The sequence below is a fragment of the Peromyscus leucopus genome, chromosome 7 (genome assembly GCF_004664715.2).
Source record: "Peromyscus leucopus breed LL Stock chromosome 7, UCI_PerLeu_2.1, whole genome shotgun sequence".
Taxonomy (NCBI): Eukaryota; Metazoa; Chordata; class Mammalia; order Rodentia; family Cricetidae; genus Peromyscus; species Peromyscus leucopus.
Window position 1 is genome coordinate 55461856 of NC_051069.1, and position 13335 is coordinate 55475190.

Sequence of the window (13335 nt, forward strand, 5' to 3'; positions counted from 1 at the left end):
TGATTCTTTAAACTGTGAATGTTGTTCTTCTTGCTGATCAATTACAGATATTAACAACAACCTTACAGGGTTGAGAGCATTTGAGGCTGGGTTAAGCCCACAGTCATCTCTTAGAAAATGTTCATTTCTTTCCCCTCAATGGCAAAGAGATTCCACAGTCTCTTCCAGTTCTCTGACATGGAGAGCATGTCTACTGTGAGTTGCGGAAAATTCTGCCAGTGAGAGCTGAGGGGAAAATCCAGCCTCATCGTTTTGTTAACATAAACATCTCATACGTGGTCTCTGTTGTATCCACCAGCAGATATTTATTGAAAATCAGTATTGTGGGCCAACATTACAGCCTCTGTCTCTCAAAGAGCAGCGAGTGCAGGCTCTCTGCACACACCAGCGGCAGTGGGAACTATCCTTGCATTGCTGATATTGCTCGTAGGAAACTCCAGGTTTTTTTGGTACACATGCCTACTCTACACTAGACATCATGGCTACCCGGAATAACTCCTTGTGATCTTGAGTGAAGCCAGACCAGTGGAGAGCAGGCTTTATGGTGATGGTAAAGGGTTGAAACAGAGCAGAGGAGGGAGGTGCTCCCTCAGATCCACCCCATCTCCTGCAGCAGAACTTCTGTGCTCATCATACCCCCTGCCTGCCCTCCTCACCCCCAATCCAAGATGCTCAGAGTAACTGGGGTGGGGTCAGTTCACAGGAAACATGGGAGACAGTGAGAATGTTTGAACTTTCTACTTTTTTATTCAGAAAACTCACTGGGCAACTTTTTGAAGAGCAAAAGTCAGATGTAGAGTAAACTTGTAGCCTTGTTCAAGTCAGAAAGACCAGTGTGCTTGCCTGGGATTTGGAATCTTAATTTCAACCCAGGCTGTCTGTTTAGCAGCTCTGAACCCTGGGCACTTGCTCATTCCCTACATTTGCCTCCCAGATTTCAAGCTTGTTAAAGATAAGGTTCTATTTTGATGATCTATTTTTAAATTCTTGTGTGTGTGTGTTTGCATCCTCAGGATTTCTGAAACCAGGGGCTCATGTCAAGCCAGGTGAAACCTTCACCTACAGGTGGACAGTGCCTGAGAGCGTCAGCCCGACAGATGAAGACCCCCCCTGCCTGACCTATCTTTACTTCTCAGCAGTCCAGCCAATCAAGGACACTAGTGCTGGGCTCGTGGGGCCTTTGCTGGTCTGTAAAAAGGGTGCCCTCAATGCCGATGGGACACAGGTAGGCCATCAGTGCCACCACATTCTCCCCAGGGATGTAGGTGGGAGGGACCAGCAGTGTGCTGGAGATTAAGCAGCAATGGCCAGTGACAAAGCAGTGTCTCTTTCTTCTGAAACTTATTTGTGTGGTTATGAGGGTTTGTCTAATTTTTGAAAAGTTAAGACTATGACCAAAGACAGCAATATGTAGAACACAGGAAGAACAGGTGGGTAGGAAGGGGACCACTGAGCTTACATAATATCATTGAGAGAGAGGCAATTGGATAGCATTGCTAAGGATCCCTGTGAGACAAGCTACAGGATAGAGACTGGCTTGGATAGCACACGTTAGGCATGCGGAAAACAACAGACAGACTACACTCAGAGTCCTGATTTAGGAAGTGATGGGTGAGTCTATGCTAATGTTGATGACCCACTTTGTGTGAATTTTAGGACTAATTCAAGCTGTATGTTGTATGTCTTTGTTTCTTCTTTTCTCTAGAAAGGAATAGACAAGGAATTTTACCTACTGTTCACAGTCTTTGATGAGAATCTCAGCAGGTATATTGATGAAAACATCCAGAAATTTACTTGGCATCCCTTCAGTGTTGACAAAGAAGACAAGGAATTTGTGAAATCCAACCGGATGCACGGTATGAAAAGCTGAGGCTCTCTGGGAAATTAGAATGAGCGGCTGCTGCAGGGATTAATTCCTCAAACACTAGTGCTTCCCACCTCATCTTAATGTGGGAGGAATGACTAATTCTTTGTCAGTTTCTCTTTATATCATAACGGCAAACCACCCAGGGGTTGTGACTAACAGAGGATTCTATTGGTCTCAGCTGTGTTGCCTAATGCAGCCAGGCAGAGCCAGACACCAGTACCTTGTGAGAGTGAGCTAGGCAACTCACTAGCATACTAGAGCATTTCAGTCTGTGTGGGGCTGTGAGGGCTCCCATTTCAGCCCCAAGCATAACATTTTTATTACCTTTAAAAACAATATAGAAGAGTGCATAAATAGACTCTCAAACCCCTCCCTTGTTCCCAAAGCCCAAGGTTACAATAACCCGCAGCGATCAGGTCACAAACTCCCATGATCCTCAGTGCTCAGGTCCAACAGATCCCCCTCTTGGACCTGTGGAATTCAGGGAGCAATGACCTTCAATCTCAGCTTCCAGGAGAGCTTTGCTATAACTGGACATGAATTTGTTTCTGACGTTTGTTTGGCTGTATATTTGTAAGATGGGGGCTCTTGTATACCAGACTGGCCTCAAACTTTGAACACCTGATCCTTCTGCCTCTACCTCCCCAGTGCTGGGATTACAGGCATGCGTCATTATGTTTTTTAGTTGACAATAAAAGGGAGAAACCAAGCTGTGAGTGAGGATGTGGTAATGCCATAGAGGAAAGCCAAATTTTAAAGGAAAGGTATCCTTGGAGACGCTCTGTGTAGAAAATATAACACAATTGATGGGTATGTCAAATCCAGTCTAAGCGTAGTTTGGACCACATGACACTCATATTCCTACATCATCAAAAAGCACATTTCAGGGAAAGTAGTATTTCTAGGTTCATATTTCGTGTTAATTATAAACTGGGTTCTAGTTCCAATATTGTTTGTATGGCAATAAAAGGAGAAACCAAAAAAACATATTTTATAAGCTGTATTCAAATGGTATTTGATGAATGAATGAATAATGAATGAATGAATGAATGAAAGGTCTAGAAATGAAAGCATTAAATATGTGTCTAGAAACAGAAAAGATTCTTTTCCAACTCATCCAAGTGCTAACATGAGAAAATTCTAGAGGAATATGGGAACATGGGAAAGTCAATTGATGTTTTTATTATTATTCCTCGAATGAGTGTTTTGCCCTCATGTCTGCCCATGGGCCATACGGTCTATGGAAGGCAGAAGAGGGAGTCAGATTCCCTGGGCCTAGAATTACAGATGTTTCCATCACCATATGGGTCCTGGGAATTGAACCCAGATCCTCTGAAAGAGCAGCCAGTGCTCTTAACCACTGAGCCATCTCTTTAGTGATTTTTGGAATTACTGTCTTAGAATATGTATTGCTAAATTTTATAATTTTAGTGTATTTTCAGATTTATTGTTAATTCTAGACACCATGTGTCTTTTTCCTAGTACCAGTCATCCTGTAGTAACACGATCTTATGAAAGTTAACATGCTTGAGATTGTCCACGAGCACACTGATAACTGCTTTGTGAGATGGTGTTTTCAATATGACTGCAGAACTGCAATGGGAACTTGTATTTTTTCTTTTTTAACTCTTTTGGGGGCTGGCCACCCAGCTCCAAAGTAAACTTATTCTAATGCCTGGCCTTAGCTTGGCTTGCTTCTAGCCAGCTTTTCTAACTTAAATGATCCCTTTTCTCTTTAACTACATTTTGCCTCTAGGTTTTTTACCTGTCTTTATTCTATTTATCTTTCTTTCCTTCTTACTCTGTGGCTCCCTGGGTGGCCTCTGGTGTCCTCCTCTCCTCCTTTTCTCGTTCCTCCCTCTTCTCTCAAGCCCAGATTTCTCCTCCTATTCATTCTCTCTGCCTGCCAGCCCCGCCTATCCTTTCTCCTGCTTGCTATTGGCTGTTCATCTCTTTATTAGACCAATCAGGTGTTTTAGGCAGGCAAAGTATCACAGCTTTACAGAGTTAAATAAATGCAACATAAAAGAATGCAACACATTTTTGCATCATTAAACAAATGTTCCATAGCATAAACGAATGTAACACATCTTAAAATAATATTCCACAACAGGCATTCATCATCTTCTTCCTTCCATTTAGCTATTAATGGCTACATGTATGGCAGCCAGCCAGGCCTCAGCATGTGCAAGAAGGACAGAGTTTCCTGGCACTTGATTGGAATGGGCACTGACACAGACATGCATGGAGTTTATTTTCAAGGCAACACCATCCACCTACGAGGGACTCATCGTGACTCCCTGGCTCTGTTTCCCCACATGTCCACAACGGCATTCATGCAGCCAGACCATGCAGGTAAGCCTGGCAGGGCCATCTCAGGTGATCAAATCCCAACTCATCCTCATACAATTCTCATCCTGGAAAAACTGGTAGACCTTGGCACTTCAAAGACTCCAGAAGCAGACATAGTTTTGATTCAAATCAGAATTCTGGCTATTTTAGTGCAAACACATAGAGTGAAAGATAGAGGGGTTGTTAACCAAGACGCACAGTTGGGATCCTTTACATGGCTTTGTCCACAAATCCCAGATGAACCACATTCACATGAACCTAGGAGAATCCACATAAACCCCAGATGAATCCATGTAACCCTCAGATTAACCCACATGAACTGTGGGAGAATCCATGTGAACTCCAAGTTAACTCACATGAACCCTGGAGGAATCCATATAACCCTCAGGTTAACCCACATAAACCCCAGGGGAATTCATGTGAACTCCAGGTTAGAACCCTGGGGGAATCCATATGAAGTCCAAATTAAGCTACATGAACCCTGGAGGGAATCCAGGTGACCCTCAGGTTATCCCACATGAACCCTGAGCAAATCCAGGTAAACGCAGATGAACCCTATGTGAATCCATGTGAACCCCTGGTGAATTCATGTAAACCTCTGGTGAATTCCCATGAATTTGAGGAGAATCCTTGTAAATACTAGGTTAATGTGTTAATTCATAGCCATGAAAAAAAAAAAAAGCTCTGTAAAAAACAGATACTTCTTGCTTTCATGAAGCACAAACGTAGCTGAAGTTATTCTTTGAAGCATCTGCCTGGCATGGACAGCCTAGTGGATGCTTTAGGCTACGAAGCCATGGATGTGGCTGTTACTGTAGCCTGGTCTCCTTTCCCTGGAGGTGGATAGTGGTTTGGGGATGAGTTATTTGAGGACTTCTTTATTTTCATTCCCTTGAGCACCCTTGCTTTCCCCAGAAGGCAAGTTGCACTGGGTTTGGAGTCCATGTTGTCCCTGGAACCTCTTCCCTTTGAGAGTCCCAACTAAAGAGACCATTAGGACATTTTTACAAAAGATACAGAGACATACGGAAGAGCACAGCTGCTCACCAGAGAGGATGACAACTGTGATGGGTATTCAACGTGTTTCCTTCTCAGCATCATCATCAGTCTGAGCCCATGGCAATGCCCCCTAGATGAGCCCCTGACGGGCATCTCCCCTAATCATGAACTTTCTACTTCTTGACTTCACTCTGGAATCACAGCAGAGATGGTTCTGTGTGATCAGCTTGAGGCTGGGGCTTCAAAACCTTTGCCCAAGAACTTCCTTCCGTAGCAAATGGAAACTCTGTATTCTTTGTCTTGAAATGCTCCTACAGTGTTCCACCTGTCTGCATGAATATACTCGATCCATTATGAATCACCCAAACCAGGGGCTGGGTGCTTTGAGTGTAATGCAGGTTTTCAAACACACACCAAAAAGGAGCATGGACTGAGAACAGCCAAATCGTTCTAATCCATAGAATCCGGGACTCAAAGACAGCGCTGGCTGCCATACACTTAGTGATCTGTTTCTCACTCCAGCGCTTTACCCCATGGGCTTGTAAGGATCATCACCTAGTAATGTTTTCTGGCTTGTGTTTGGTGGGGAGCACATATCTGTGACTTGCAAAAGGCCTGCTTACTTCAATAATTCCCAAGGTGTCTTCTCTATGGTGTAGAGAAGGTCTTCCCAAAGTGTCTTCTCTATAGTTTAGAGATAGAGAGGTTTTCCCAGGTATCTTCTCTATGGTTTATAGAGAAGTCTTTTCAGGTGTCTTCTCTATGATTTCATAATTTACCTTCCTAGCGTCTACAACACTAATAATACCTTTTGTATTTACTTTATTGGGATTCTGTTCAAAGTGGGTGTAATGGACCCATTGAACAAACCAGTTCTTCTCATCCAGAAACAACAGTCAATATTTAGACAACAGCTCATATGGAGCAAGAACAGAGCTCTCTCTGTACATCATAGGTAGTTATGGAAAACTAACCAGTTGCCTCTGAGAATAGCCTGTTAGAGAATGGGAAGATTAATTCAACAATTTCATTGATAGTTAATATCTTCAATGATTTTATTTCACATAATTTTATGGTGAGTTTAATTTGAATATCTCTCTATACATGCATACATATGTGTGTATGTATTCTAAACACACACATCTCAGATACCAACATATGTAGAAATTCAGTTTTTAGATTACATAAATCTCCTTCAGATACCATTGTTGATACTCTGTAGAGAGCTACAGTTGATCTCTTTCTTTCTCTGCTCTATCCAGCATGATACACAGGAGCCCTCCCTGGCTCAAGGCTGTAATGAAGTAATCCATTTGACTTTCATGCTTACTTGCTTTATAATTTACGAAATCCTTCAAGGAAAAATCCCTAATCATGGCCTAATTTGAACATTGTCTAGGTCTTTCATCTCATGGGTAATTAGTTCCCTATAAACTGGGCTGGGCTGAGAGAGTCATAAGAATCAGTAATTTTCCAGGAGTGACTATAAACAGGTATGTACTAATAGGGATGATCCGGAGAAGTCCTTCTTGGTAATAATATTCTGATTTCTTCCTACTGCAAATGAATTTTATATAGCATTTTCCTCCAAAAATATTATAATCAAAGTAATTTATTCCTCACAAGCTCTTCTTTAAAAACACCATGAGGTTGGTATTCTAAAAGTCCACATTACTGATTACTAATGTTGGGATAAGATGTGTAAGTCTGGTAAGATCATCACCACCAGAAATATCAAGTCGTGGGCACAATGCCAAGCCTTTTCCCCTCCAGGTATTTTCAAGGTGTTCTGTTCCACTTTGCACCACTTCGTGAGAGGCATGGGTCAGATCTATGAGGTCAACAGCTGTGGCAACAGGGACCCTTCTGAGCCGCCCTACGGGATGCTAAGAACCTTTTTCATCGCCGCTGAAGAGGTAGAATGGGATTATGCCCCTAACAAAAACTGGGAGTTCGAAAAGCAGCACTTGGACGCAGGAGGGGAAAGGTACCATGGGCGAAGCCACGGCTCTTCGGTGGGAATGCGCGTGCTCTGTGGGCCTTAGCACCCTTGGAAACCAAGTGGCTGGGTTTTCTGTGCACAGTTCTGCAGGCAGAGACTTTTCCTTATGAGTATAGAAAATTAGTGATACTCTGTCTTCTCACCTGGAAGCAGGTCACCCTGAGGGCACCATACTGGATTCTTGTATTCCTCTCCTAGTCCCCTAGCTTTGATTGGTCTACTTCATGCCTGAGGAGAATGGATGGATGGATGGATGGATGGATGGATGGATGGATGGATGGATGGATGAGTGGATGGACAGATGGATGGATAGATAGACTTTTGAAAGAGAATGCAGAAGGAAGTATTTAGAGGAAAAGTGGGACCCACAACAATTGTGGGACTGGGAAGAAAATGACCCAGATGAGGCCGAGGAGGTGTGTGGATCCAGGTAAGAAGACGGCTGCTGTACACCCCATAGTGCAGGGGAGGGGCGCGGAGGAAATACCTCTGGCAAACATGGATCCAGGTGGGGACATCCAGGGATGATCTGAGGCTACTGCGTTGGGAGAGATTCCTGAGTCAGGGTGGGAAGAGCAGCCTCCAAGGCACCCAGGAAATAGAACAGACTGACACTTTGTTGGAGTGACACCAGCCAGGATCACATGTCGAAGCATCGGCGATGCTCAAGCCACACAAAGGTTATGAGTCTTGGTCCTCTACTTTCTTATTCTGAAGTTCGGGGACCAAGCTCCTTGGGGCCCACTGGGAGAGTCTGGGCACCAGGAAGGCATCCCTCACAGACTGCAGACTTCCCCAACTTCACACTGTCTGCTTCACAACCTCCTGCTGCTTGGATACAACCGCCTGGCATGCAGACAACCTCCTGCTGCTTAGATGCTACTGCCCTGGCATGCAGATGAGGGAGCCGGGTGGGAAGAGTGGGGCATCCAGCTAGTCTGTGTCTGAGCAGGAGCTGAATGCAGATGTCCCAGGAGAATCCAGTTCTCTCCACCACACCGCACTGTGTCCTACTCCCTTTGCTCCTCGCTCTTAGCACTGATCCCAGGCTCTGGTTACCACCGATCTACAAATCCTTACGTCTGCAGCACACAGACACCTCCACCTCTGCTTTCCTTGTGCTAAGCACGTCAGTTCTTTTCTTACTTGCCAGCCATTGTTTTGGGGAAAAGCTACTGTAACACTGCCACCTTAGAGATAAATGAAAAAAAAAAAAAAGAAATTGAAGTGACTATGGAAGTTTGTCCTGAGGGCAAGAGCATTTAAAAAGCTACTCAATTATTCACAAACTATTTGCTAATCTAGACACTGCTGCTTTGGGACAGCTAGTGTTGCCAGTCCAAGTTAAACACTGATGCTCTCTCTGTGGAAAATGAAAACTAACTTGGCCATCTCTAAAGCAATTATTTCACTCTGCGGCCGCCATCACCGCAGCCTTCACTTTAACTTACGTTTGAAGCTCCAATCGATCTGAATGCGCAGGGAAGTCTAGCTTCGGGCTCTGGGACTCTGCGACAAATGGTATAGAATAACAAGAGCGTGCTGGTGGGAAGGATGGATAAAATGAATGACTGCCCCCTGCTCTGGTTATCGACCCTAAGTCAACAAGAGTGAGGTGGGGTACGGCACTGCCACACACTCAAAGTGTACTGAAGTCTACAGTTTTACCGGTTTATCTGAGGCACGGGGACAGCAAAATAGCTCAGTAGGTAAGGGACTTGCTGCCCAAGACTGATGACCTGTGTTCAGTCTGCAAAACCTCTCCTGCTCTGACAGCACCCATCACCCCACACATGATGGTGTGCGCATGCCCTGTGGCACACATCCACAGTGTCTCCAGTGATAGGAGCTGAGAGGCCAACGCTTGCTACATGCCAGCTTTTGTGCCTAGGATTTTTTCAGTACTCGGGATCAAACCAAGGCCTCCTGCCTGCTACCCAAGCACTCTCTCACTGATATCAACAGCTGCTTGCTTGAGACAGGATCTCACTGAGTTGCCCAGGTTGGAATTCAATTTCTTCCTCTGCTTCAGTCCCTGAAGAAGCTCGAAGGTGTATCTGGCCACACCTCCAGCTTATGCACCTGACTTTGCCCCAAGGCTATTATTTTTGACCCACTTTCTGGCACTAGTCATCTCTGAGACATTTATTGTCCTGATCAGCATAGACCCTCCTGGTGCCTGACTTTCTTCATTTGTTTAGAATGTGCTGGGAAGGCATTAGGATTCCAGGAAAATGACACATGGACCCATCAGCACAACTTCACACCAGATTTGTGCAACAAGAGGAAATCTGAGAAGTAGATTAAATTGTTAGACAAATGAAGTTACGGTGCTAGCACTCTCGAGCTTGAAGACCAGTATGTGTATAATTTAGCAACCCCAGGAGTCACCATAATGAACATCTACTGAACAGTAATTACACACAGGGTAACTGCTAAAACTTTTATAAACAATGCATCATAATGGCCTCACAGCACACTTGACTCAGTCAGTTAGCACCTGCCCAGCCTCAGGTTTGATAAAGTTCTCATACAGTAATATATGTGTGCCTCTTCCAGCAGAGGAGAGCTGGGGTTTAGTAAACAGAGCACAGCCTGGGTCTGTGCCGCTGGTCACAAGCGTGGCTAAGACCCACTGGCTACAAAAGCAGGCTCGCTCTCTCCCTTTGTGGTAGCCAGGACCAGAGGTGCTACTGCATCTGTTGAATATCCTCTGTGCGAAATGCTGGGGAAACCGTGTGGAGCACAGACTGGCGCTTTCCCACACTGAACATGTGGTCCCCAAGGATAATGCTGGAACAAGCAGTGAGGGCCACAATGGCTAACAGACGGGAGGTCGGTGAGAACTCACTGTGGAGCACACAGCCTCATCTGAGGGGTGGGGGCGAGGGGATAGTTAACGAAGACTCCCTGGAGGAAGCAGTCTGTGAAATGAGATGTGGAGAGTAAGACAGTACAAGAAGAGGGAAAGAATTCTTGGTAGAGCAACTAACATGTCGAAGGATGGGATGGGTCAAGGACTCACCATGCTCAAGAGAGCAAACATTTAAAAGGACACAGTGTCTCGGGGTGGCAAGTGCCGCCAGTCAGGTTCAGAACTGAGGAAAACAGATAGTGCTGAGCCAAACTGAGAAGGTTTGCAGAGAGGATCACTGAAAGGTTTCCCACAAGGAAGAGAGGCTCCGCCTCAGAGCTGGGGACCACTGTGTGTGCGAGAAGAGAGCAGGAAGGAGGCTGTGTGGGTGGCGTGCGGACTGTTCTTGGATTAGAGCACAAGGTGGTTAATTTGGGAGACATGGAAGGACATTAGACTCACCCTGCTTTGGAAGTGAAAGTGACTTTTGTTTTCTTGGGGACAACATCTCGCTTCGTAGCCCAGCCTGGTCTTGAACCAGCCATCCTTCTGTCTGGGATTATAGTTGTGCCACGACACCTAGCTGTTCCTGAGTTTTCTTCTCCATCTTTTGTGACTTACTTCAGTGACAGACACAAAGAGCTGGTCCTTAATTTTCACGGGCTTCACATTTGCAAGTGTGCCTGTTGGTTAAAATATGTTTGTCACGCCCTACTCTCGGAGAATGGTGTCCAGGAAGGCCCTGGGGACACACAGGAAGGGAGCAGCACCCCAGAGTATTCCCACATCACTCAGAAACACTTGAGGTTCCTGTGATAATTTGACGATATCTGAAGAGCTGTGGAAACCTCAGCGGCCCAGTGCACACATCCACAGCCAATGGCAACCGAGGCAGATCTCGGAGTCCTGTCTCAAGCCTGCCATTGTGAAGAGGTATTCTTGGCCTGTTTCATGCCACAGCTTGTGCATGTGTGTGCTTTATGTGGTTCACTCTTGGAAAGAGCGGGGGTGTGGAAGCCCTGTCTCAGTCCCAAGCACAACAGGGCCGGGATATGTTTACGGAGAAAATAAAGCGGAGGAGCTGGCTTCAGACTGAGTCCAGTGCTGTGAGCTGAGGTCACTGTTAGCACACACTGGCATCTGTTAAAGCGTCTTCAGACTGAGTCCAGTGCTGTGAGCTGAGGTCACTGTTAGCACACACTGGCATCTGTTAAAGCGTCTTCAAGCAGGTACACACACAATCCACTGTTTGGGTGAGTTAATAGAACATAAAATAACAAGACCACACATTCGTACATTCACAGTACACACCCTGCAGGCTTGGTCTTCAGAGGCAGGGAATGACAGCCCTGAAACCTGGAGGATTTCAGAACTGAGGAGTGTGTGTGTGTGTGTGTGTGTGTGTGTGTTTGTGTGAGGAGGGTGTATGTGTGTGAGAGTATATTTGTTGTGAGGAATGTGTGTGAGGAGGGTGTGTATGTGTTTATTGTGAGGAGTGTGTGTGTATGTGTGTGTGAGTGTGTTTTCTGTGAGAAGGGTATGTGTGTGTTTTCTGTGAGGAGTGTGTGTGTGTGTGTGTGTTTTCTGTGAGGAGGGTGTGTGTGTGTGTGTTTGTTTTCTGTAAGAAGGGTGTGTGTGTGTGTGTTTTCTGTGGGAAGGGTGTGTGTGTGTGTGTGTGTGTGTGTGTGTGTGTGTGTGTACCAGCCAGAGAGGCACAGCTGCTGTTGCCCATCAGGATTCTCTCAGGTTAGCCCAGTTGAGAGCCCTGCAGCGGGTGACCATGCAGGTTTCCAAGGGTGGCCATGGGTCCATGCTGGGTTGTTTTTATGAGGACATGAGCAGCTCTGAGGTGCTGACTGCTAGCCCTGTTCTCAGAGGTGTTGCAAAGGCCAACTCCCCGGGGAGACCTGTCCCAGCTGGGGTTGGGGAGCACCACCCCGAGCACCCCAGATAACAGAGACACTCTCGGTCTTCTTGCCTTCTGACAGCCTTGATTTCTGACGCCTCTTCTTTGCAGACATGGGGATATATTTATGAATCACACTGAAAACTGGATTGGCTCTCAGTACAAGAAGGTGGTTTACAGGGAATACACGAATGGAGAATTTGTGGAGATTAAAGCCCGGCCACCGAGGGAGGAGCACCTGCAACTCCTGGGTAAGGCATGTCAGCTCGAGTGAGTGGGCAGGCCTCTCTCTGCCCTCTGCTGCCCAGCCCCACCCCTCACACACATCAGGATCCCTGTCACCAGGGCAATCTACCAGGTGTCTCAAGCTCTTGAGCCTCTTTCTGGCCTCTCTACTGAGCTGAGAAATTTTCAGTTTAGACAGTTTGATGACTCAGCACCTCAGGCAGTGTGTCTGCGGGACCGCCTCTAGGTCCTGGCTCACATGTGCAGGGACATAGAACACTGAGCGCCAGCCGAAAGGAGCTCCCTTGTGAGGTGGATGCTGAGGGTGACGGGTCTCAAGCTGACCTGTGGACCGCAGAACTGACCATGCGTGTGCACGGGCGGGGCAGGCTGATGCCCCGCCTTCCTGCTCTCCTTCCTCCTTCTCCTCACCTGGAGTCATTAGACCCACCCCACCTGAAAAGAATATTTTTAAGGCAGAAGACTAGAGGATCTGGGAACTACGTTTGTGCTTTTTACACCAAAGGTAACTTTGTGAGTATGGGTTACACAGTATTTTCGATATTATAATGACTGACGTGACGACAGCCCGAGGATGATTGCGTGCTCCCCTCCCCCACACCTCCATGTGGACTCACCACTTGTTTGTTACTTCCACATGAGTAATGCATGAGTCACTCATTGGAACTGCAAGTGCACACAGAGCTCCAAAGAAAAGGGCTGGGCTAGCGGAGGGGGCTGGGCGTGCTCCTGAAGAGCCCAACTTGATTGGCAGCAGAGGGAATTGAGTGACTTCTATCAGGGGCAGGTTAGCAGCCATCATCCAGTGGAGAGTGAGGCCCTTTCACTCATCTGCAGCTTACAGTGACCTGGACTTGCAGTAATTCAGTGGGCACGTGGCAGGTCCACCATTGCCCCGTGTCCCATCACGTTGCTCCGTCCGCTGGAAGGCATCTTTTTAACCAGTATAGCTTGTGTGCACGGGCTTGTGCTAAACAGCAATGAACGATGATTTTAATGCGTGCAAAGTGCCTGAACTATACCCACGCTGAGTGCTTAAACACATAGCCGTTCCTTTTTACTTCTGGAGAGAACTATAGTTCAACAGATTCTAGATGGATTAATAGCTT

General features: G+C 46.2%; 1 protein-coding gene across 1 annotated transcript in view; it reads left to right on the forward strand.

Annotated features, from left to right (window-relative positions):
* The window catches only part of Hephl1 (hephaestin like 1), a 65586-nt gene that overhangs the window by 35054 nt on the left and 17197 nt on the right, over positions 1-13335 (forward strand). Inside the window, exons 9-13 of the mRNA XM_037208224.1 lie at positions 1014-1225; positions 1706-1856; positions 4010-4222; positions 6992-7205; positions 12092-12231. Of these exons, the coding sequence (XP_037064119.1) occupies positions 1014-1225; positions 1706-1856; positions 4010-4222; positions 6992-7205; positions 12092-12231 (930 nt within the window). The remainder of the gene's footprint in view (positions 1-1013; positions 1226-1705; positions 1857-4009; positions 4223-6991; positions 7206-12091; positions 12232-13335) is intronic.